The following is a 23473-nucleotide window of genomic DNA, read 5'->3' on the forward strand; positions in this document are numbered from 1 at the left end:
AGGGTGGCAGGCATGGGGAAGTGGGAGGCAACAGGGGTTTGTTTTGGTTGTTCTTGTTTGTTTCTTTGTTTTTTGGAAGGGAGACTGGGAATGGAGAAATTTATATGTAAATAAAGAAAATATCTAAAAAAAAAAATGACAACTCCAAGACCTCATCAGAGGAGGTTCTTCGCGTGTCTTTTGAATTTTGGGGGGCAATCATTAGCAAAAAGAAGCTTATAGCTGGTGAACCCACAGAGGTTAAGTGTTTTGTGCTCAGACACAAATGGGACATCTGTGTCATACCAGTCAAGCTCAGAGGCCATGGAGGAGAGGCAGGAAGACTGTAAGACCTAGAGGCCAAGGGAGACTGAAATAACCAGGGTCTTCTAGGCATGATAGGATCTCTGCACTCATGAATGCATCCCAGCCGCCATGGTTGGCACACAAGACTTGCACAAGAGCAAGCCAGTCAACATTCCAATATGCCGCTGCATGAGCACCCACGTCTGAGGGATAGACAGTTGATCATTTCAGTAGGAAGTTGTTTGAGCACCTGCATCTAGCTGAGGAGTTGACACTTAATGATTTCTGGGGGAAGGAAAGTCAGTTTTTGTAAGGGTGTGGCCCCTGGTAGGTCCTCTGAACTCCAGTGGGTGGCCTCATGCTCTTGAATATATGGGCACCAAAAGCTGGACTTGGTGGGTCATGACAAAATAGATCAAAGAGGGTACAAAGTTGGGATCCCGTGGCAGGGGTGGATCTAGAAGGGATTAGGGGGATAAGTGGGGAGGGAATATGATAAAAATGAATTTTGTGCATGTAGAAAAATATATTTTAAAAAGAAAAAGCATTTTTTTTATCCTTCTTTAAAAGAGGACCCCCAGTAAGAGAGGTGAACACAAAGAAAGGAATTTAAGGATGTCTGAAAGACTGGATTGGATGGGTTTGAACAAACAGTATATTTAGCTAACGTTTAGCAGTGACTTGCCAATCCTCCAGTCAGATTTGCAAAGTGCAGACAAAGAAAACTGAGCTTTTAATAGGTTCCTTGGCTAAAAAGTCTTTCTTCATCTTAGACAGAAATGCCAAGCATTCAGACAAGGAGCAGAAAGGCCAACAGCATGCTGGGCCAGGCTGTCTAGACTCCCAGGAGAGCGGTCATTTCTCCTCCCTACCTTCTCCTTGCTTCCTATTTTATAGCCATTTTCATGTGGGACGAAATGTGTTTTGAGATTTCTTTTTATTTTTAATTTATGTGGATGAATGTTTGCCTGGTTGAATATGTGTGCATCATGTCTGTCTCTGGTGCCTTTTGAAGCCCAGAGAGGATATCAGATTCCCTGAAACTAGAAGGACAGAGGGCTGTGACCTGTCATGTGTATGCTGGGAGCCAAAATTTGGTTCCCTGTAGGAGCAGTATGCACTCTTAATAACTAAATCATTTCTACAGCATAAAAACGTGTTCTAAAATGAAAAATGACACCTGCTCGCTATTCTTATTCCTCTAGAACATGTTTTATTTTTTTCTAGTCCAGTTTTCTTCTAGTTTGTTTGTAAGTTTACATTTGTATATGGATATTATTTTTATCCAGTTAACATGTTGTAAGGATCCCTGTATTTGATTTCTATTTTGTTTACTTTATTTTTCTTTCTTTTATTGTTTATTATTGTTTTCATTTTGGTGGGACTAGGGCCTTGAACATGTTAGAAAAAACATGATACCATACATCTGTATCTGTAGTCCTTATAAACAGGGCCCCATACCTTAGTATGTATACTTTGAAACTTTAGCACAACTGACTCCATGATGAAAGTGCCATTCAGGCTGAAAAGCTCAGCACATAGAAAGCACCACCTGCCCAAACTAAAGCAAAGACTGAATCCATCAAATCCATAGTTCAGGGAAAATCTTTAAAAATGTACTAACTTTGCGTTTTAGGTTCTATCGTTCGCTTCTGGCTAACTGTTCTTGTTAACTGGAGTATGCCAGCCCAGAACATAGTTTTTGTGCTTAAAGGCTCACCCTAAGAAAGGCTCAGTGCTACACTATGTTCCTGAAAACCCAGTGTAGTTGCTGGCCCGTTAATAACAACTAGCTATTGGCTTAAACCCATGTGGGAGCAGTCTTCTTTGGTGGATCCGCCACGACAGCCCCATTTAGATTTGCTTTCTACATTTTCCTTTTAGGTAGAATGAGATCTCCTACTATAATAATTCACTAACCCAAGTCTCCAAAATTTGAAGATTCAGTAATTCATTTAACAAACACTCTTAAGCCTTGATATGAACCAGAAGTGGCTCTAGGTTGTAAGAATTTCCCAGTAGACAACAAACAGAAATCCACCTCTTCTTTATATCACTGTGAAAGGCTGGTGGAAAAAAATGCAAAAGATTACAGATTATGCCTTGTATCAGAGAATGGGGATATCACAAGAAAGATCTCAGCAGAGAAAGCAGATGGGAGATGTGATTTAATAGGGTGGGTCTTACAGAAAAGGTGCTGTGGATGCGGGCTTACAGGAGGGAAGCAAGTAGCTTGTTTTTATGATCACCTCAAATGTAATGCCATTATGGAAAAGATTCACATCTTCCTGCCTACGGCCTCTCAGCCCTCCTCTAGGCAGTACCCACTTTGGATGCTATCTTTAGGATGGAATTTTCAAAGTAGTTTAAGCACTTTCTCATTTTTAAAGAATATTGGCTAATGATCTTGGTCAAATATTTCTTACTTATTAGGATCTTGGCTTCTGAGTGCTCAGAACGCTGGGCTGGGTGAGATGCTTCTGCTGTGGAGCTGATCTAAAGTGTGTTAGTGGGACACAGAGGCACAGATCTAGGGTTCGCTGAACTTGTCTTCTTTGGGTAACTATTTCAACCATGGTAAATATGTATACTTATATGCATTACACACACTATTTGCAATAGACCATACATTTAAATGACCTCAAGATTTGATGTACATAAAATTTACTGGCTAAAAACAATGAGTTTTCTCCTCCTCCTCCTCTTCTTCCTCCTCCTCCTTCTTTCTGTCTGTTTCTGTCTCTCTCTCTGTCTCTCTCTCTCCCCTTTGTCTCTCTCCCATTGCCAAAGTTTGTCATATATTTTGCTATAAGTCACCTTATATACCATCTTACTAAGCACTCTTTTACTATTCTCATTTACTAGATCAGAGAGACAGGAAGAGATCTGTTTCTTTACTTAGGACTCACCTGTGACAGAGAGAAAAATTCAGATAGAATTTGTCTGGCTCCAAAAGTCCATTCAGTCAATGTATGCATTGTCTGATCAATGCCTACTGCTTTCTGGTCCATCACTCTGAAAGTTTGATGGCATTTTTGTTTTTGTCCTAGATTCTGACAGGTCTGGTTTGGAATTCTGTTGTCTCATTCATTATCTGTGTCATCTCAAATGAGTAGTTTAGTAATTCTTACTTTCTCTATCCATCTAAATAACACTGATTTTGCAAGGATAAAATACAATAACTCCTATACAACACTTAGCATAAAAAAGGACTCCACCAATATTTGCTTTAAAAAAAATCAATTCTTCCTGCAAGTTTGATCCAGTCTGTAACTTACATTCATTTCAATTGCCAATAACAACTTGTTTTCCTTGGTTCGTATAAGGAGAGTTTGGGGAGATGCAATAGCAGTGATTTTGAAGAATTATATTCTTATTGTAGTTCTTCTGCAGTTACTGGCAAGATTTCATGTTAGGTCGTGGGCTGGTGAAAATCAAGGGTTAGTTGGATGGCTCTTGAGACCCCCTTCTCAATCTGCAATTTCTCTGATTCTGTGGAAGCCGGCACATTTTACAAACACATCACGTTTCTCCTTTAATGCGATAGCACTTCACTTTCAAATGCTAGGCATAGAAAATTACTCTCTATTCTTTGTTGCAGCCCACACAGTCACTCTAAAATGATCATTAGAAACAGCGCTGGTTGTGGCTACAGCATTGCTTTGGCCAAAAGCGAAGCTGAAATCCAGAGTCACAGGCTAGTTCTACATGTTACAAGGCAGTGGTTTCCACTTGCCCTTATGGACTTTCTCGCCCTTGGTGCCTAACCCTGTGTCTAGACATCAGCTCCCTCCGAGTAGTGGAGGCACTTGGGAGGCAGAGGCAGGCAGATTTCTGAGTTTAAGAACAGCCTGGTCTACAAAGTGATTTCCAGGACAGCCTGGCTATACAGAGAAACCTTGTCTTGAAAAACAAAAACAAAAACAAACAAACAAAAAAAGACATCAGCTCCCTGTTTCCTTTCATTTGGAGCCTAGCACTGTGTACTTCAAAGTGGAAGACTGAGCAAGAACTAGTGGAACTTGTAATTTTTCAGAGATATCCTGTTTTGCACATTTTTCTTCATTTACCATTTTCTTTGCTGTGTATGTATTTTTTCTACCTCTGCCTGTGTGTGTTTAGATACAAAAATTCTAGCTAATCTTGACATGACCACAGGCTATAGAACAATTATGGTAGTATTTAAAAAGCCAGGTCCTCAAATCCTTTGGGGTCTCTGAGTTCTACCTGAACGTTACAAAGTCAGAATCTTTGTAGAAGTGTTGTAGTCAGTAATATATATGTGTGTATATATATATATATATATAAACATATATTTATATATATAACATATATTTATATGTATGTATATATTACACATATATGTATTACATACTATATGTATATATGTGTGTATATACACATATATGTACATATAATAAGAAATGCTATAGTTGATTCCAAATAATGTATAGAAACAAAGAAAAACTGCTACTTCATCAGACAAAATCCATCATTTTGCCCAAGTGATCATGTGGCCTGGTTCTCATCACTCTGACTTAGGGCATTAGGTCCCTTCTTTAAGCTATGGATTCTAATAACTCATACAAATTATAGACATTTATTTTAATTTTTTAAATTTATTACATGCTATGTGTATTGCTTGCACCTCATTTGAACCATGTCTGCGTGTAACGCCTATGGAGGCCAGCAGAGGAAATTGGATCCCCTGAAACGTAGCTACAGTGAAAGGACTAAACTCAGAACCTGGCTGACATGACAGGCTGTAAACTGACAGTTTGGCTAAGTTTCTGTTTCCCAGAAATGAGAACCCAGATCCAGGAACCAAATCCAGGCACCCACAGCCGTGGGCAGCCAATCCGAGGACACCTTGTCATCTGGCCTGAAGTAAGAATAGGTAGCTAGAATGAATACATGACTGCCCCACCCTGCCAAGGTGGACTCCAGAGCCTAACCAACTGTAGAATTAGTCAGAACACTAAAGATAGAACTAACCAGCCAAGGGTAAAAGAACACAAACCCCTCTCTGTAATTTCCCTAACTGACAATAAAAACTGGGGTTTTATTGCAAGACCACTAGGGGTCTACATTCACAAATGGGGAGACTCCTGCATGCAGAAAATTCAGCTGAATTTGTTTTTGCATACTATTTGGGCTTGGGGTAGCATTCTCTGGTAGTCTTGGACACCCTAACAACAGGTGGTTGTTAGCTGTGGTACAGGTGCTGGGAGCTGAGCTCAAGTTTTCTACAAGAGTATCTATCCAGTGCTCTTAACTGCTGAAACATCTCTCCAGCCCTTACCTTTATTTTATGTGGATACCAGCTCGAATCTTTTTCTATGTACTGCATACTTGCCTGGTGCCTGTAGGAACCAGAAAAGGGTAGGAGATCCCCCTAGAGTGGGATTTACAGATAGTTATGAGCTGCCCTATGTGTGCTGTGAGCTGAAACCAGATCCTCTGTAATAGCCCCCACTTACAGGCTTTAAAAACAGTATTCTCCACTCTAACACATGATTTTTACTTTGGGGAACTGTCTTAGGATTTTACTGCTGTGAACAGACACCATGACCAAGCCAAGTCTTATAAAGCTAACATTTAATTTGGGCTGGCTTACAGGTTAAGAGGTTCAGTCCATTATAGACAAGGTGGGAACGTGGCAGCATCCAGGCAGGCATGGTGCAGGAGGAGCTGAGCGTTCTACATCTTCATCTGAAGGCTGCTAGTGGAAGACTGGCTTCCAGACAGTTAGGATGAGGGTCTTAGAGCAAACACCCATAGTTTCACACCTACTCCAAAAGGCCCACACCTACTAATAGTGCCATTCCCTGGGCCAAGCATATACAAATTATCACAGGAGCTATTCAATATGTATTTGATACATAATAATACTAATTGGTTACTTTTCTCTCAGCTGTGACCAATTACAGGAGAGGAGGCAACTGGAGGGAGGAAGGGGCTATTTTGGCCCACAGTCTGAAAGTCCACAGCTCATCACAGCAGAGAAAGCACAGCTCAGTGTGAGGCTTCTTGCGTACATTACCACAGGTAAAGAAGCATAGAAAGTTCTGGAAATAGGGACTGTATGCAACACTCAGTGCTTCTCACCATGTGCGCATTTTTAGTTAAAACTATAACAACTAATAGCTATTTTCTTTTAAAAATGACTGAAGTAAAGAATCTAAGTACTGTAGAAAAGTGGGGAGTTATAAGCGACACCCCCAAGTGGTATATAAAGAAAGTATTTCATTTCCCCCTTTCTCTCCCTCTTCAGAGGAGCTTTAGGATCAATTCAAATCATGTTATGATTTGCAAACTAGCAATTCTCATTTGGCAATACAATTTGTCAACCTCTCCAAAGGGCTGATGATTAGATTTTGGCTACAGAGTATTTGAAAGGTAACAAATGGCTTATTAGTCACAAAATTATTTCCCCTTCTGGCTATTGAAGCTTTTTAAAATCACACAAATAGTTTCTTGCCAGAAAAATGAATGCAACCATAAAAGAAGCCATTGTGGCTCTTCATCCTTGCTGAGTATTTCTACATTTGTAAAATACAACAATTTTTATACTCATGCCGTGGCTATTGAATCCATGTTGAAAATGAAGCATCAGGAAATTAAGTGAATAAAGGAAAATCACACATTGAAGGGATGACTGGATAATTTATTGCCTGCATGAGACCTTTCAGCGGGAACAGAGGTGCCATTAGCCAGGTCAACAGCACAAGGGATTGTTCCTACAAAACAGAACACGTGGTCACCTAACACATGGATACCATAGAAACAAAAGAAAAGGCACAGGGAACAATGGCTTCTTCAGTTGGATCACCCACGCTGCGTGTTCCCTTAATGCACAACAATTAATTTCTGCTTATCTAAAATCCAAGTTGGACAGCTAACGAGCTTGTCAAACACTCAGCTGGGAAGTAAAAATGAGATTAAACAACACAAACACTGCGACATACACATGACCTAGTTTCAGATAGTACAGAACAATCTTATAGGATGAACTTCAATTCTGCTTTTAAAAATATCTCATGAGGGAGGAGCTAGAGAGATGGCTCAGTGGTTAAGAGCACTGGCTATTCTAGAGGACCCAGGTTCAACTCCCAGTATACACATGACAGCTCATGCCTGTCTGCAGATCCAGTTCCAGAACTTCTGACATCCTCACACAGACATACATGCAGGCAAAACATCAATGCACATTTAATAAAAATACTTTTTAAAAAAACACACGATATTAGACAATGCTATATAGTGGGTAGGCAGACTCAATGTGCTCATTGTAATCAGAATGTCTATGAAGTACCTGCTACAAATGAAAGAAGTGAATGCCATTTCCATTTTTTTCTGTTGTTATTTTGAAATTGAGATTAGTCTGAAGGGTCTCACAATATCTCTGCTAACATGTTGGTTTTTCTTAAAATGCACTCTATTAAAACAATCAGCTGAACTTTCACAAATAACATTTGGGCTTAGCCTGGAAATACATATTGCAATCCCTTGGCAAGATCTTCCTAGTAACTTTTTAGGACATGAATAATGGCTGACACTAAACCCCCCTTGGCAATTGTTTTATGATTCAAACATTCTTCTCATGTAAACATGAGACTTGGGTTATAATTCAATATGACCAGAAGATTCAGTTTCAACTCAAAATGCAAATTTATAGTATCACATTCCAAGATTTCCAACTGGTACACATGGGTTTCTTTCCATGACTGAACATTCTATGGGAGAGGGGGTTATTGTTGCAATGAAGAAGCCAACTTTAAATTGGAATAGCCCTTTCTTTGTATTTACTAAGACTATTCCTCTAGAGATTTTAGTGAACAGACAATTAATTTTTTCAGGTTACTAATATGAAAAAATGATAATTTTCCCAACATTTTCATCAGGACTTTTCATGATGTGTTTTATCCTGAAATCACTCAATTCTAAATGCATTTAATTTACCTTTCTTGTCTTTTGTGTGCTCAGTATTAATAAATGTGGTGTTAACAGTTTGCTTTTGAACATCCTAATCTATGGTCTAGCTATGATAGATATTGAATGCTCATGTGCAAATGAGAGCAGACCAAATAAGGAAAACCGACCTTTTGTAGCTCCATTAAATTTTATATTTAATATCCTTTAATATCCCCATTAAAATTTCAAGGCTATAAAATAAGCCTTACTTGAAAATTATCTTTTAAAAAGTACATACCAAATGAAGTTGCTCAACTTCCAACAAAACCTTCATCCAGGAAACAAGAACCCCATTCATTAATAAAACTATCAACCGTAAAAGCCAACATACATACCTAAATGAAATATTTGTATTAATCCTAATTTGGTTGGGAAAGAATATAGTTTTTTTTTTAATGACTAGAGTTAAATGTTCCATGACCTTCAATGTTCTTAGGAATGTAAATGGGTTTTGTAGCCTGATGTTATAGAACAGAAGTCAGTTTTCAAGTGAGAAACACTGGCCTTTAGTCTAACAGTCCTTCCTTTGCTGTCTAGTGTTTTCAGAACAGGAAACAGCATATGTTTAATCCATTTTAGTTATGAATGCAACCTATTCTCTCAAATAAACTATAGAAAGACTTTCATATTTATTGATCTCATGGTCTTTAGGTATAAAAACATCCGTGTCAAGTACACTAAACAAAGGCATTTTGGATGAGTGGATTCATCATAATGGGACTAGCAGTTCAAAATCAGACATAAAATTCATCATTTTATCCACGAACAAAAATAAAATCAAGTTCTCTTGAAAGAAGGTCAATGTCATCCCTAGACACATTCTGTCTAGCTAACAAAGGTGCACAGCATGAAGCTCATTTGAAATCTTTGTAAGTTGCCCTCCAACTCTGCTAACTTCTACCCTCATCCCAGGAAGCCATGTGACGCGCCTTCTAATTTGGACTTCCCTCTTTTCTCTTGAGTTCACGAATGCCTTCTGACAAAATCTAGGTGGTGAGACAGGAGGGAAAGAGAGAGGAAGAAGAGTCATTCTTAGCACTTTCCTTGGGATGAATTTCCTTCACCACAGCGCTTTTTATGCTGGGAATTTTTGCCTTTTCCCATTAACAAATGGTACTTTGGTATGTAACTTCAAGATCAATACATGACTCAATGAACAACTTTTACCTTCTCTGTGCGTAAAGCACTCTGCCTCAAGAATACAACATCTTATTGAATTTACTCCCAAGGCTCTTTATAGGTAACAGTTTGATGGCACCATTTCCCACATCTTCTTGGGCTTTAATATACTACAACTATAACCAGTCCATGCCACTAACTTCTAAAACTTTCTCTTCAAGACCCTTAGTGACTCCAAGTTATCACATTCAGTGAGCTTGGTGTTTTATGTCCTAAATGCACTTTTGCTGTTCATCTTTGTTTGATTTCTGAGTATCAGTGCTCACTCTTCCTGTCCCACTGCTCGGCTGCCACCATCTCTGCAGTTCATGCATTGTCCTCCTTAAGAGCCCCTTAGTTTCGGACGTAGCTAAGAGTCCTGGCCTCTCTTTCAAACCTAGAGCATCTGTCCCCAAGTTTCTCCTCTTTTCTCTGTAGTCATCTCTTTCTTGTATGTTCTCTGTCTTTCTGTTTCTATGTTCTTCTCTTGTCTTCTCTTCTCTTCTCCCTCCCCTTCCCCCTTCTCTTTCCTCCCATTCCCTTTTCTCTCTCTTCCCTTCCTGCCTCCCTTCTCCCTCCCTCTCTGTTTTCCTTCCACTTCCCTCTGCCTCAGTACACAGGATTCTCTTCCATATTTCAAAACCTGCACCAGTAATCTTTACTTTATTCTGCATCTCTTATTTAAGTGAATGACACTGTAGTCCAAGTTGTATGTGTTGGTAACGTTTGGCTTATTCCTCTCTATTACTTTCTTTTTAGTCTCAAAATCCTGCCAAAATCTATCTCTTTTATTAACTCATTTTTACCACAAAATAATGCTATTATTCTTGTTATAGGTCCATAGAATCACCCTCCTGGGATATTAATAGGCTCATGTCTGTCCAACTTTTCTTCAGGCTTTGATACTGCCCCTAGGAACCAGTCTATCTTTTAGTGGGTTTTCGTTATATTCTTCTTGCTATGTGAACCTGGCCTTGCTTCTTTTTCTAAGCAAAACTCAGAGGGTACTCATCAGATTGAAGTGTCACTCTGACCAAGAAAAGAGTCACACACCTGTGCTGCACTCTTCAAGAGCAATGATTGGGAAACATCTGCTTAGCAAAGTGGTACATGCTAAATAGTTCATCCAGTCCAGCCATACAGTTAGCAGTTGACCTTTCATTACTTCCATGCTAGCTTAACTACGCCATGATCCACAGTAACAGTACATCACAGGGAAAGGAACTTTCTATTTAAAGAATTTAACTCTTCAGAGAGTTGTCATAATTAACTTCAATGAACTAAATTAGGGGCAGCAGCAGAAACAATATGTCTATGCTCCTGGACCCAAATTTACTTTCAGGAAAACAGAAAAAAAATAGCCAATTAATTGGTCACAGGATTGAGAGGAGGTATTTAATGACTGAAAAAGTGTGTTTCTTTGGCCTTTCTGGTCATTACTATTGACTTTAAATATGAAGTTGGCCCTGCTTAATCCTGACAATTTGCTTGATGAGGAAGAGTCCACAGAATAGCTTTCTCAGATGCTTTCTGGAAAATGGTGGCCTAGTAATGAGCCACCCATGGACAAAAGCAGACATTTTGATCTTAACAAGAAGAATTAACAGTAGAGATTTGGTTATGAGGAAAAATTACCACTTACTTGCTCTTGGAGGTTCAATATTCTCCTTTGTATCATTAGCAGATGCTCCAAGGACAAGCATGCATGTTGGGTTTACTGGATAGCTACTTGTATTTTAATTGAAATATATTGGGTCCTTAGTTCAGGGCGATTTCTTTGTATCAGTTTAAGGCCAGCATTTACCAAATGTGTTTCTCAAAATAGTAGAAGAAAACAAATTGTTTTATCCATGATTAAATAAATCTGGAAAATAGTTTATAACATATTTGCTTCTAAAATGATCTGAATGAATGTCTACTAACTAAAGTTAATCCTCATCTCCCCCTCTGTGTGTGTGTGTGTGTGTATGTGTGTCTGTGTGTGTGTCTGGGTAGTATTTTGGTGAACTGTGTTTCTGAAAAACACCCTGCTAGTATGAAACTGAATGTGCCTTAATTTGAAGTAGGAAGTCTTCAAGCTTTTAGTATACATTTTCCATGGATGCTTAAAGTTTCCCTCCCTTAAATATGATACATATTTTCTCTTCAGTCATAAGTCTGATTTTTCTTTTCTTCCTGAAGAACACTATTTCCAGTTTGGAATTATTGCATAAAATATGAACTTTCCATGGTGACTCTGTACTGTCCACATAAAGATAGGAAATAACAACTGTGTGCACCTACACACCAGTCTAGCTAGAGGCATAAAGGAAGTTACTTCAGTTTTTAAGTATTGTTTCCATAACACTCAGTCCCTAAGTATCTTACTCTAGGACTAAAGTAAGATCTATACTCTAGACTTCATTATTTCCTTCTCATTTTATGTTGATTTTGCTCCTATAGAGAGGTTGGGTTCCATTAACCGAATGGGCTTTGGCATCAAAGAAACTTGAAAGCTTAGTCCTTGGCTAAGGTCTCCTTCATTCACTCACCTGCCCCCAGGGACTGTTTTTCTTGTGAGCCCTGGTATTGCTCACTCTGCTGTTCCTTCATTTTCTTTTGTGAAGAGAGAATAAACCAGCAGCTTAGTTTAAATTAGTGGGCTCAGTTTCATATTGCCCCTTTGTGCATATTTAAACAGAAACTTTACTATAGAAGCTTTGCTCAGGAACCCTGACGTCTATATATAGACTCTTTTATTGCCCTGGCTCCCAGTGGGAGTGGTGCCTGGTTTTCCCCAGGAGCATTGATTTTACTTATTTTTAATGGTTCTCTAGAAGCATATAAAGTACACTGGAGGACAAAGACAATCTTCCCAAGCTATTGTTTTTTCATACTTTGGCTAGTTTTATTTTCAGGATCGTATCACTAGGTTAATGGTCCTATATAAGATGGAAAAACTGAGGCAGAAAGACTAACGGCATGCCAAAATCGATGACATGTTTCTTTGTTACCAATGGAAATATCAAGCACAGGGCTTTTAAAGAAGGTTGGAGTCCAGAGTCAGAGTGAGCGGAGGATTGCCACCCTCTGTGCCCATAGGCAAATTAACCATGTAAGGCTTGTGGATGAGGCTGTAAAATGAGTTTATGTTGTCTGTGTTGCAGGATGCTTAACTGTGATCCTGAATGTACATTGTTGCTGAACTGTGGCTTTATGCTTTCACAACTGGCAACATTGTAGATACAAAATGAGCCTATACTTTTGGGGGGGGGAAACACTCATGTTCTCTCTACTAGGCAGGGAGGGTAATCACTAAGCCGAAAAGTGAAACATGGTTCCTTTTATTTAATTTCCTTTAAAAATATGAAGTCATTCGAGATTGAGACTAAGGAAAAGAATGTCCACTGCCTTTGACAAAAGGCTGTGAACTGTCAGTGTAGAGTAATGTGAGAGAAAATTCAAGATTTTTACTGAACCAGATGTATTGAAACTAGATTCCTTCCAATTTGTTGCCTAGCAACCATGACATTTGTCCTTGCCACCGCCTGGAGTCACTGGGCAATTTAATATGGGGTGGAACAACGAAGGAAACTCAGTACAGCATTCTGCAAAACCCCTGCAAATGTCTGAGTCCACTTTAGTGCTACCTTTATTTAACTGGTTTCAGAAACTCTAGCAGTGTTCCCACTGGGCAGTCTAATAACTATATATACCGGGATAGCCTGGGCAGAGCCTGCAGCACAGTTGCTAGGGCAGATTGCTTCCAGTGGACACTAGGGTAAAGCTTCTCATTGGCAGTTAGCTTTGTCAATCAAAAGTCCAGCGGGCTGCGGCTCCATGGCCTGGGATTAGATACTGAATATATTCTTGCCTGTGTGATATCGCCTGCATAATCTTTCTCTGACATTGTTTCCTCATTTTTTAAAAGAGGATGCCTTGCTGTAACATTTGTTTCTAATTATTATAAGTGAATGGTTTAGATGCCTATCTGGCACAAAACAAGTAGGTAGTAATGATTGATTGGCTGCTTTTAGTATTCTTTCAGCATAATTCTCGGGGAGGTGGTGGCTGGTGTGTGTGTGCGCGCATATGCACATTTCTCCTTTTTTTTTTTTTTTTTGCATTTCTCCTTAATGCAGCTCTTTGCAAACCGTTTTCCTTTCTATCTGCCACCCACAGGCCTGGCTATTGCTGTTCCACTGCTACCGGGGGACACCCATAAGTAGCATTTTCCTGCTTCCCAGACTGTAAAGCCCAGGTTCTGTTTCATCTCCGTCTTTCAAACCAAGCACAACCCAGGGCCTTTTTGTGCTGTTGGCGATAAAGAAAATTAACCGAAAAATGAAACGATTTCTTTCCTTCTTTGTTTCCCTTCTTTGGGGGAATTCTTCCCTTTGAGAGGTGGGAAGCTGGGAGTAGAGGAGAGAGAAGTCTGCAAGGGGTTGAAAGGCAAGCAAAGTGAGACAAAAGCAAAGGGAAGAAGTTTCACCACAGGAAACGTAGAGAACCGCAGAGTGGATGAGACTGGAAGCTGAAGCACACGGCTCTGGAAACATGGAACTTGAGACTTTGTGGAGCCCACATGCCTGGGAGGCCTCCTGTGCTGAACACAGGTGGTTTCCAGGTGACAGCATTAAACATGGAGACAAGTTGTTGTTAAAGATCGGTGGAGGAGGTTTTGAATCAGTCGTGGGATTTGGGTTAATTGGCCATGCACTTGGGTTCCAATTCTGGCAGCATTTAAAAATAAGTTTGAATTAATTACTCAGAAAGTATTTTTAAGTGAAAAATTCACTTTTATATATCTTTGTCCTACAAGACCTAATATTACATACTTATGCATGGGCTTATGAGTTTTATGTCTTTAGTAATATCATACTTCACAATCTGTGACTAGTTTTTTTCTCATAGCAATGTGTCACAGACATTTGAACAGAGATATTTAAATATATATATATCTATATATGTATATAGAAACACACACACACACACATACAACTGATTTCCAAGAGAGGGCTTCTCTGTAACCTTGGCTATCCTGGAAATCCCTTTGTAGACCTCAAAATCAGAGATCCACCTGCCTCTACTTTCTAAGTGTTCCCATTAAATACCACCATCCATGGCTTTTAAATACATATATGTTATTGACTATGTATTATTACAAAACATAGATATGCTAATAAAATGATTTAAACAGAATCCCTATTGATATTTTAAAATTTCCAAATTAATAGTACACATGCTTATAATTATATCTGCAAGTAGTTATTTGTATGTGTGATATATACACACACACACACATATATATATATACATATACATATATATCTGACACTTTTTAAGGTTACTTGTGGATCACACTTCAAAAACTCTAGAATTATTTTGAACTGTGTGGCAATGGCATTTCCTCTTTACTGTTACCATAATAAAACATTTTCATCTCAAATTATTTATTTATTTATTTATTTTGAAACAAGGGTTTCTCTGTATATCCCTGGCTGTCCTGAAACTCACTCTGTAGACCAGACTGGTCTCGAACTCAGAAATCCACCTACCTTTGCCTCCCAAGTACTGGGATTAAAGGCATGTGCCACCACTGACTGGCTTTTATCTCATTTTTTTTGTGCTTCAGCTATTACTTGAGAATTTTGCTTCCATTTGTATTTTCAAGGCTACAAGTCCATGGAACAAAGACTTGGCTCTTGGCTAACTGTGTTTACCTACCTATGGCTATCTTTTGGATATATTCTCTTGGGTTGTCCTTTTCATATTAAAATCTGCAGAGTTCTGAATATTGGAGAAATGGCCTAGTGGTTAAGAGCACTAAGTGCTCTCTGCAGAGGACCCATGTTTGGTGCCTAGTGCCCATGACTGCCATTTCACAGTGGCATAAAATTCACATTCCGTGGGATCTGTTGTCCTGTTTCTAGAGCCACCTATATGCACAGGGAGCATATCAACTCACACAGGCACACACACATATAAATTAAAAAAATTCATCTTTAAAATTTTGACTGTTAGGAATTTATATGCATTCTGCATATATTAGAAGATATAAAGAGTTGTATGCGATGGCTTGGTTTTTTTCTTTTTTTTTTTTAGGATATACTATTTTCATACTGAAATTTAAACTTTTACAGAGTTAAAATTGTCAATTTTCTTTGTTTCCATTTAAAAATGTTCTCCTACTGTTTCGTAACTTTGTTTTTGTTTTTCTAATTTAAATGTTTATTCATGTGGAATTGATTTTTTATGTAATGAGAGAAACAGACCTTTCAAAATATTCCTTTACACTGGACATAGAAGTCTTTGTTGAGCTGCTTGCCCTTTCGTGGGGACTCTGGGTGCTGTCTTTCTTATTTCCTAGTCATTCACATGCCCCGGACACTATTGTTTGTCCCCTTTGTTTATTTATTTTGTGACAGAAAAAGTGCAGTTTACCCACTTTTTTTTTTGGCTTAATATATTTGCTCCTAAGTTTATGAAAACTTACTTAATTCATTGAGGGATCAAACAAATTTCAATTCTGATCACTACCCTAAACCTGAAGAAATAAGTTGATCTGCCCAGCAGTTAGTTTTAGAGTTCAATTGCTCATAGGCAATGGTTATCAATGAAAACATTGATAACTGCAGGCACTGAAAACATGGACGATTATCATATTTGACTTAACACTCTAGGATCTGTGCAACCACCAGCACTTCAGGTACAGTTTCAGGTCCACGTGGGAATTTGGCATCCTTGGGAGCTGTTAGCACAAGTGAACCTTGTAGGTAAACTACATGCATCCTTTGCCCACGTGTGGTAAGAGCTCTCTAAAACAGACCTCACTGGTTTTCCTCTCAGCAATGACTCACTAACCATGGCTTTTACTGGGGCTGCTGGCGGTACACAGTTTTTGTAATACAGTGAATTCATGACCACCCAGTGGTATCAATGGAGTTACACAAGGTTTCTTCTCCATTCATTGTGTCCTTGTAAAATTATGCATTTGTTCCCCACGAGTTTTAGTAGCCTCTTGTCAATATTTTAGCCACTGTTGTTGTATTCCAAATTTATTGTTTTAGAGGTAGATTTTTCCTGTAATATCAACAGAGTAAGGTAAAAGCTAGAAATGAATTTTACTCATGTTTATAGATGCCAATGTATTCCTGTATAAGATGCAAAATGTACCATGTCTATAGATGCAAAAGCTTGTAATAAAACAGCAGTAAGGAATCTAACAACCTATTAGGCAATAACACAAGATAAACAAGAACTTTCACACCAGAAATGCAAGTAAACATGCAAAGAGTTTATGAATTCTACTTCAGTGCTGAGCTATATCAGAAAAGCGGTATATCAACTAAGTAGGCCTTCTGGTGAAAGGGAACCAAGCATAAGCACCTCAAAGGCATTTCTTTTCTTTTTTTTTTTTAAAGATTTATTTATTATATTATAACTAAGTACACTGTAGTTGTCTTCAGATGCATCAGATCTCGTCACTGATGGTTGTGAGCCACCATGAGGTTGCTGGGAATTGAACTCAGGAACTTTGGAAGAGCAGTTGGTGCTCTTACCCGTTGAGCCAACTCACCAGCCCCTTAAAGGCATTTTAAAAAGGCAATTATGAAATACCAGAAATCAACATAAAAGCCAGTATTTTATACAATGAAAAAGATAATAATGACTTCCCCCCCTAAAATCAAAATAAATCAGACAATAGCACATTCAATGTTAACATTATTATTCAACCTTATTTTGGGGACATTAGATAATATAATAAGACAAAATTAAGGATGTAATACACTTATTTGAAAAGAAGAGAAAAATCCAATCATTTAAAAATGATGTAACTGTGAATCTAAAAATAAGATAATCATGCAGAATTTGATGAATTCCTTATTCATGTTGAAATCAATATCTTAAATACTTAAATTAAATTAAATTAAATAGCAATTAATAGTAAGAAAAGGAAATGTTCTTCGAAGATTTTACTCACCTTTACAATAAACCCAGAAGGTATCAGAAACTAAACCCAGAACCCAAATTTGGGGTCTTTATAAAGAATGTGCAGTTTATGGTGAATGACATATATGATAACCTGGTTAGACAGTCTAGCTTGATTATTAAGTATCATAAAAGTTTCATTCGAATCCTAATGAGGATACACTACTTTCTTTTTTTTTTTTTTTAAAGATTTATTTATTATTATACATAAGTACATTGTAGCAGACTTCAGAGACATCAGAAGAGGGCATCAGATCTCATTATGGGTGGTTGTGAGCCACCATGTGGTTGCTGGGAATTGAACTCAGGACCTTTGGAAGAGCAGTCAGTGCTCTTACCTGCTGAGCCATCTCGCCAGCCCGATACACTACTTTCTTAAACAGAACATTCAGACCCTTTCTCTATCAGCTAACCTGTGTTATTCTGCACTCTAGCCCACTATTGTGTGTAAAAGAGGGGCTGGCTTCATCCTGTAAAGTCCTGGTACTCAGCTGCTGTGTACAGCCTGGGGCCTGGTTAGAGGATGAAGAAGTTGTTCCACCAACTGAACTCACTTCATCCCGTCAAGATGTCCAGAGACATCTATCGTCACTCCTTCCCATAGCAGTCAAGAGAACTATATTTCTAAAAACAGACTCAATCTAACATTCTCATGAAATACAATCTTCTTTCTTCGTCTTACACACACTAGTTGAAGAAGTAAAATCAGATCTTTCTGTTAACATACTCTGGTAACATATTCAAAAATGGCTCCAGAAAGATGGAAGGCCACCCAGAGGTTTAAAGACATCGTGACTGACAGAATCTATAAAATTCCCCTTTGCAGATGAGCACGCTGGAGGACAGTAGTGGAGCAAGTTAAGATTGACTGGCGTGGTGGCTGGGGGTGGGAGCAAACGTGTTAGAGCGCAGTGAATGAGAACACCACATTTACCTACCTCTTTCACCAGCAGACTTTCTGCCCTGTGCTCCGCCTCTTCCGGTACCGTTGAATAAAGCGTTCGGATATCCCAAGAAACCGTGGCTGTCTGAGAGGAGCAAGGAAAAGAAATTAAGCCTTCCACCTTGAAAGCAGAGTGAACCACCATCTGGCAAAAACCAGAACAGATTGTCATAGAGCTGGGCAGAGAGGCTTTCCCCTCTTGCTGCTTTAATCCCTATTTAAAAAACAAACAAACAAACAAACAAACAAACCGAGAATGAGACAAACAACCCTAAAAATGTGGCTACTACCATCCCCCAGTTACTGCTTCATCTGTGCAACTCCAAAGTTTTAAGATCGCTTTTATTATTGAGAGGAAAAAAAAATGTGAACATTTGTGTTTGTGACTTGTTTCTATTGGAATCTTTTGTTACTGTTCCTGTTAAAATAAATTTGAAATGAGTTTTAAAAACTTACAAAAATCCTATTGTAAATAGTTACATGCTAATGTTTCCTCTTTTAGGAAGTGTGTGTGTGTGTGTGTGTGTGTGTGTGTGTGTGTGTGTGCGTGTGTGTACATATAGATTGGAAGAAGTACAATACATTTGGACTTTGAAACAAATAAGTCATGTTTTAAATGTTATTTTCTGTTGAAATAAGTAGAAAAGTTTTCACATATTCAAACAAATATCTATTTAAACAAATATCATTCTATTAAATAGGTTCACATAAAGAGATATCCTTGAAACATTTAGAGTGGAATTTCAAAGGTTGTTTTCCATTGCTTTGTCTCCAGCTTTTGGCTTATACCTTTTCTAGTATTTGCATCCTGGTCACAGACTTCCTTCAGTCTGTACACTCTCCTGGTTATGTGGCAAAGGACTGATAGTTCCACTCCTGGTACCAATCACTGAGAGTTTTTCTATCACCCCTCCCCCCCAAATACAAATGATTCCTAAGAGTTTCTGAGATGCAAACTCCAGTTTATTTAAACTAGTCCTGATGCAAGGCATGCTTCTGGATTAGCCGTTGAAACAGGTAAGAATCTCAAAACCCCCTCTTAGTCTAGGAAAAGTGGGTACACAGGGGTCTTGGCGTTTTGTCTTCTGAGCTCACGGGTGCTGCAGTCAGCTTGACCAGTAATAGCCATGTTGTGTAGACCATTCCTGATCTCAGAGTTGGGATATTCTTTAAATGTTCCCTTCAGTCTTGATGTTAGTCCCATGTGAGAAAGTATTTTTTTTTGTCACTATCATAACATTAATGTTCAATAGAGCACTTTGCTGGTTATCTGTTGAATTTTCCAAGTATATGCATGTAGTTTGTGTTCAGTATAAGGATGTGTGAATATATATAAGAACATCAGAGTTTCTGCTATGTGTAGGTGTGGTCTGTTGAAATAAGTAGAAAAGTTTTCACATATTCAAACAAATATCTATTTAAACAAATATCATTCTATTAAATAGGTTCACATAAAGAGATATCCTTGAAACATTTAGAGTAGAATTTCAAAGGTTGTTTTCCATTGCTTTGTCTCCAGCCTTTGGCTTATACCTTTTCTAGTATTTATATCATGGTCACAGACTGCACGTCACAGGTGCACGTGATTAGTAAAACACATAAGTGTGTCTATACGATAAACACAAGCCTGTGGTTGTGGTTGTGCATAAGAGTGTGTAATTATAGTATGTATAGATACTGTAAATTTGCATGCTGTATGTGGGTGTGGTATGTGTGTGCCTGTACTATGTCAATCTGTATATTCTTGTGTGTGTGTGAATGCATATGTTACATGGAAGTATCTTTGGGAATACATGCTTATGTACATGGGAAGTATGGGTTTCAACATGTGAAAGAGGAAGAACATCATGTGAGTCTAAGATCAGAGGATTAAAATAACGGGGAAAAAGTGTTCCAGATACTCCATTCAGTGAAAGTAATGCTCGGCTTGAAATACAGCTATAGGGCAAGCTCGCCAGGCTTCAGGACATCTTGGCACCTACAGGATGCTAGAGCTGCACTGCCAACCTAAGCCTAGTAGAGACAAAAAGGGCAAATGTAGATATTGCAGATGAAGCAGAAGTCTGCAGACAGACCAGGAAGTGGTTCTTTCTGGGCAGAGTGCACTGAAGCCATGTTAGCAATATCTGGATTTTTTTCATTTCTAATTCCTTGTACATTTCTTCTCTCAAGTTGCTTCTTTGTTGTCAGTCTCTCTGTGAATACTCATTACTCTGTCTAGCCGAGTCTTGAGGAGTCTTGTTTAGATGTCAATGGCCCTGGTGAGACTTTGGCAAGGCAGTTTTCAGGTACACAGGGCTACTTGCTTTGTATTACAGAAAGTATTACAAATTAAGGTTACATGTTTGTTTCCTATATCATAAAACATACAACACAGTCATATTGTTAAACAAGAAAGGGTGTCAATATTTTTTTTCATTTTCAAAAGTGATGACATTAGTTTCTTATTTTTATTTTCATTTGTTAAATTACAGCTGTTCTAAAATAGTCCTTAAGGCTTGTGGGAAGTAGAGTAGCATGCTTCCTAACAAGGCTCAGAGGGACACCACAAACTTATTGTCCTCTTAGGATCACTGCTTGGCTACTGAAAAAGAGTGGGTACCTAAATGGTTTAGCAGGTTAAAAAATAAAACAGTGAGTTTCAGGAGCTGGGTTCAATATGGAAGGATGTGGACTTACATGGCTATTTTGTTAGTGACATAGCATAAAGAAGAGAGAAAAATATGTAAGTTAATATCCATGTGTAACACATGAGGCTAGAAATCACTCCTGTAGAGTTAGGAAACCCACCTCATCACATGTGCAATGCATTGGGGGATTCCTGATGATCTAGAGTCAAGAAATAATGTGGATCCTCTATTAAATAAGACCATTGTAGTTGAGTCATGCTCATGAAACCCTGTGATAAATCTAGAACATTATTTTGCAACTTCTGTGTATGCCAAATACCTTGTACAACACACACGTGACATAAGAATGGCAATGTGCCTATGCATGTGTGTGCATACTGTAACATGCTAACTATCTCAGTAGAACACTGGAACATTTGTCTGAAACAACTAAAAGGCCACGAGGTTAAGTCTTTCAAAACTTTGGTCCCTTTCCACTTATTTTATATTTGTTTAGAGTGCTTGTGGCAGAGCACAAGTAACTTGTTCAAAATGAGGTTAAAGAGTCCTGCTTGCTAAGGGTATTAATACATTTAAAAAGAATTTCCTTTCTGAGAAGTCTGTGCTTTCAGACCACTACAAATTGCCTTGGCCACAACAGACTTCCTGTTCTCTTTAATAAAGCTCTGTTCCACAATTGGTATAGTTCAGTAGCATGGAACAGATCTCAGACAGCACTGGCCCTTGGCCGAGCTCCTCATCTGGTGGCAAGAGTTTTATAAGGGACGTATTGTCAGACACTTGGAAAGGAAAGCTCTTCTGAACTGATGGCCTCAAGCCTGTGTTTGCAGTGTTAGGCCCACGATATTCAGTGCCTTTGACTGTGGCCCTGTTACTTTCTAGTTCCTTCTCTGCTATACTGAGGAGACTCTGTGGTTTTGTTGCAGAAGCCATTCTGCTGGCTAAAATGACTCTGGGTTTGACTTCAGCCTAAGTGCACAGGGGCCGTTTCTCCATTGGCTAAATGCCACTGTTAAAGCCTGAGGTGGATTGCTTTTACTCTCCCAGGGCTGAGAAGGCTCCCTAGGTCCACACCTATGATAGGTCCCAGCCGTTAAAGGCAAGGACAGAACAGATGGCTGGTTAAGGTAATCCATCAGTCCTAACTGGGATGTGAACAGCTCCACAGTGAACAAGTAACTCACGCTGAAGATACGTCCTGGCTTAACTGTGAACTGAAATGCCACATAATTTAGGAGGTTAAGGCACCAAGTTGAGAGTTATTGGAGAAGGCACATTTACTATACTTGCTTTATAGACATGTTTTACCACATTCAGAAAGTAACACCATCGTTGTGTTTTTTTTTTCTCATTTGTTGCTAACTATGTGAGAAGAGAATGACTCTTTAATAACTTCACTGTGAAGTTATCTATAGGGAGTCTCTTCTAGTTCTGACAAAACCGTAGAATTAGGTTGCATAAACTGTGAAGAACCATCCATAAGTAGTGTGCAATCACGGTCTAGCAAGGTCCAGCATGACAACTTAGTCATTACACTATTTAAGTGTGTCAGTAAGGTTCAAGGTCTTTCACCTTCAGATCAGCAAAGCACAGGGCAAATTCTTTCTCCTTTTTCTCTGATTCATCTTCTAGACGAGTGGTTCTCAACCTTTCTAATGTTCTCCCCCAACCACCAAGGCCTAAGGGTTTCAAATGTATTTTCAAATGTACACCTAAGAAAAAATTTTTCTCCCAAATGTACTTAAGCTCTCTTCCCTTCCCTTCCCTTCCCTTCCCTTCCCTCCTCCCTTTCTCTCTCCTCCTTCAACTCCTCTCCCCATGCCATGAATAAACTCTGTTCTATACTATACCTTCCTGTGGCTGGTCCCCTAGGGAGAAGGAACTCCTCAGTATGGGCTCGCAGAGGCACCTCTTCCCCCATACTGTACTACACGTCCACCAAACATTCCTCCTTCTCCTTATATTTTTATAAAAAAACAACAGTAACCCTTTAATGCAGGTCTTCATGTTATGGTGACTCCCAGCTATAAAATTATTTTATTGCTGCTTCATAACTGCAATTTTGCTATTGATAGTAATCATAATGTGAATATCTAACATGCAGGATATCTAATATTGGATCTTCAGAGGGTTGCAACCCACTGAAGAGCCACTGCTCTAGGCTCAAGGTGTATTTCCCATCCCCCAAGGAAGTAAGGAAGAAACATTCTTTTTTACATATATATTTGTAATTTTAAACTTTATTATGGCTTCTAATGTGTCACCAATGAGAATTTCCACTAATTTTCCATTTAGGTGTGGAATAGTACAGGATACATCAGAAATGAAATTCCTACTGACCTATCAAAGAAGTATAATAATGAGAAACCACCATCACTATTGAAGTGTACACAGGGCACTGTGGCTAACAATTAGAAAATGTATTCTTTTTTTTTTGTGTGTGATTTTTTAATTAGATATTTTCTTTATTTACATGTAAATTTCTCTTTTCCCAGTTTCCCCTCCAAAAAAC

General features: G+C 38.7%; 1 protein-coding gene across 11 annotated transcripts in view; it reads right to left on the bottom strand.

Moving 5' to 3' along the window:
- Positions 1-23473, bottom strand: part of Dock10 (dedicator of cytokinesis 10) — a 254449-nt gene that overhangs the window by 120958 nt on the left and 110018 nt on the right. For all 11 annotated transcript variants that reach the window (XM_031368152.1, XM_031368151.1, XM_031368153.1 and 8 more), the window contains exon 3: positions 18327-18416. In XM_031368152.1, the coding sequence (XP_031224012.1) occupies positions 18327-18416 (90 nt within the window). The remainder of the gene's footprint in view (positions 1-18326; positions 18417-23473) is intronic.

Source organism: Mastomys coucha, unplaced genomic scaffold, assembly GCF_008632895.1.
Source record: "Mastomys coucha isolate ucsf_1 unplaced genomic scaffold, UCSF_Mcou_1 pScaffold14, whole genome shotgun sequence".
In the NCBI taxonomy this organism is placed as follows: Eukaryota; Metazoa; Chordata; class Mammalia; order Rodentia; family Muridae; genus Mastomys; species Mastomys coucha.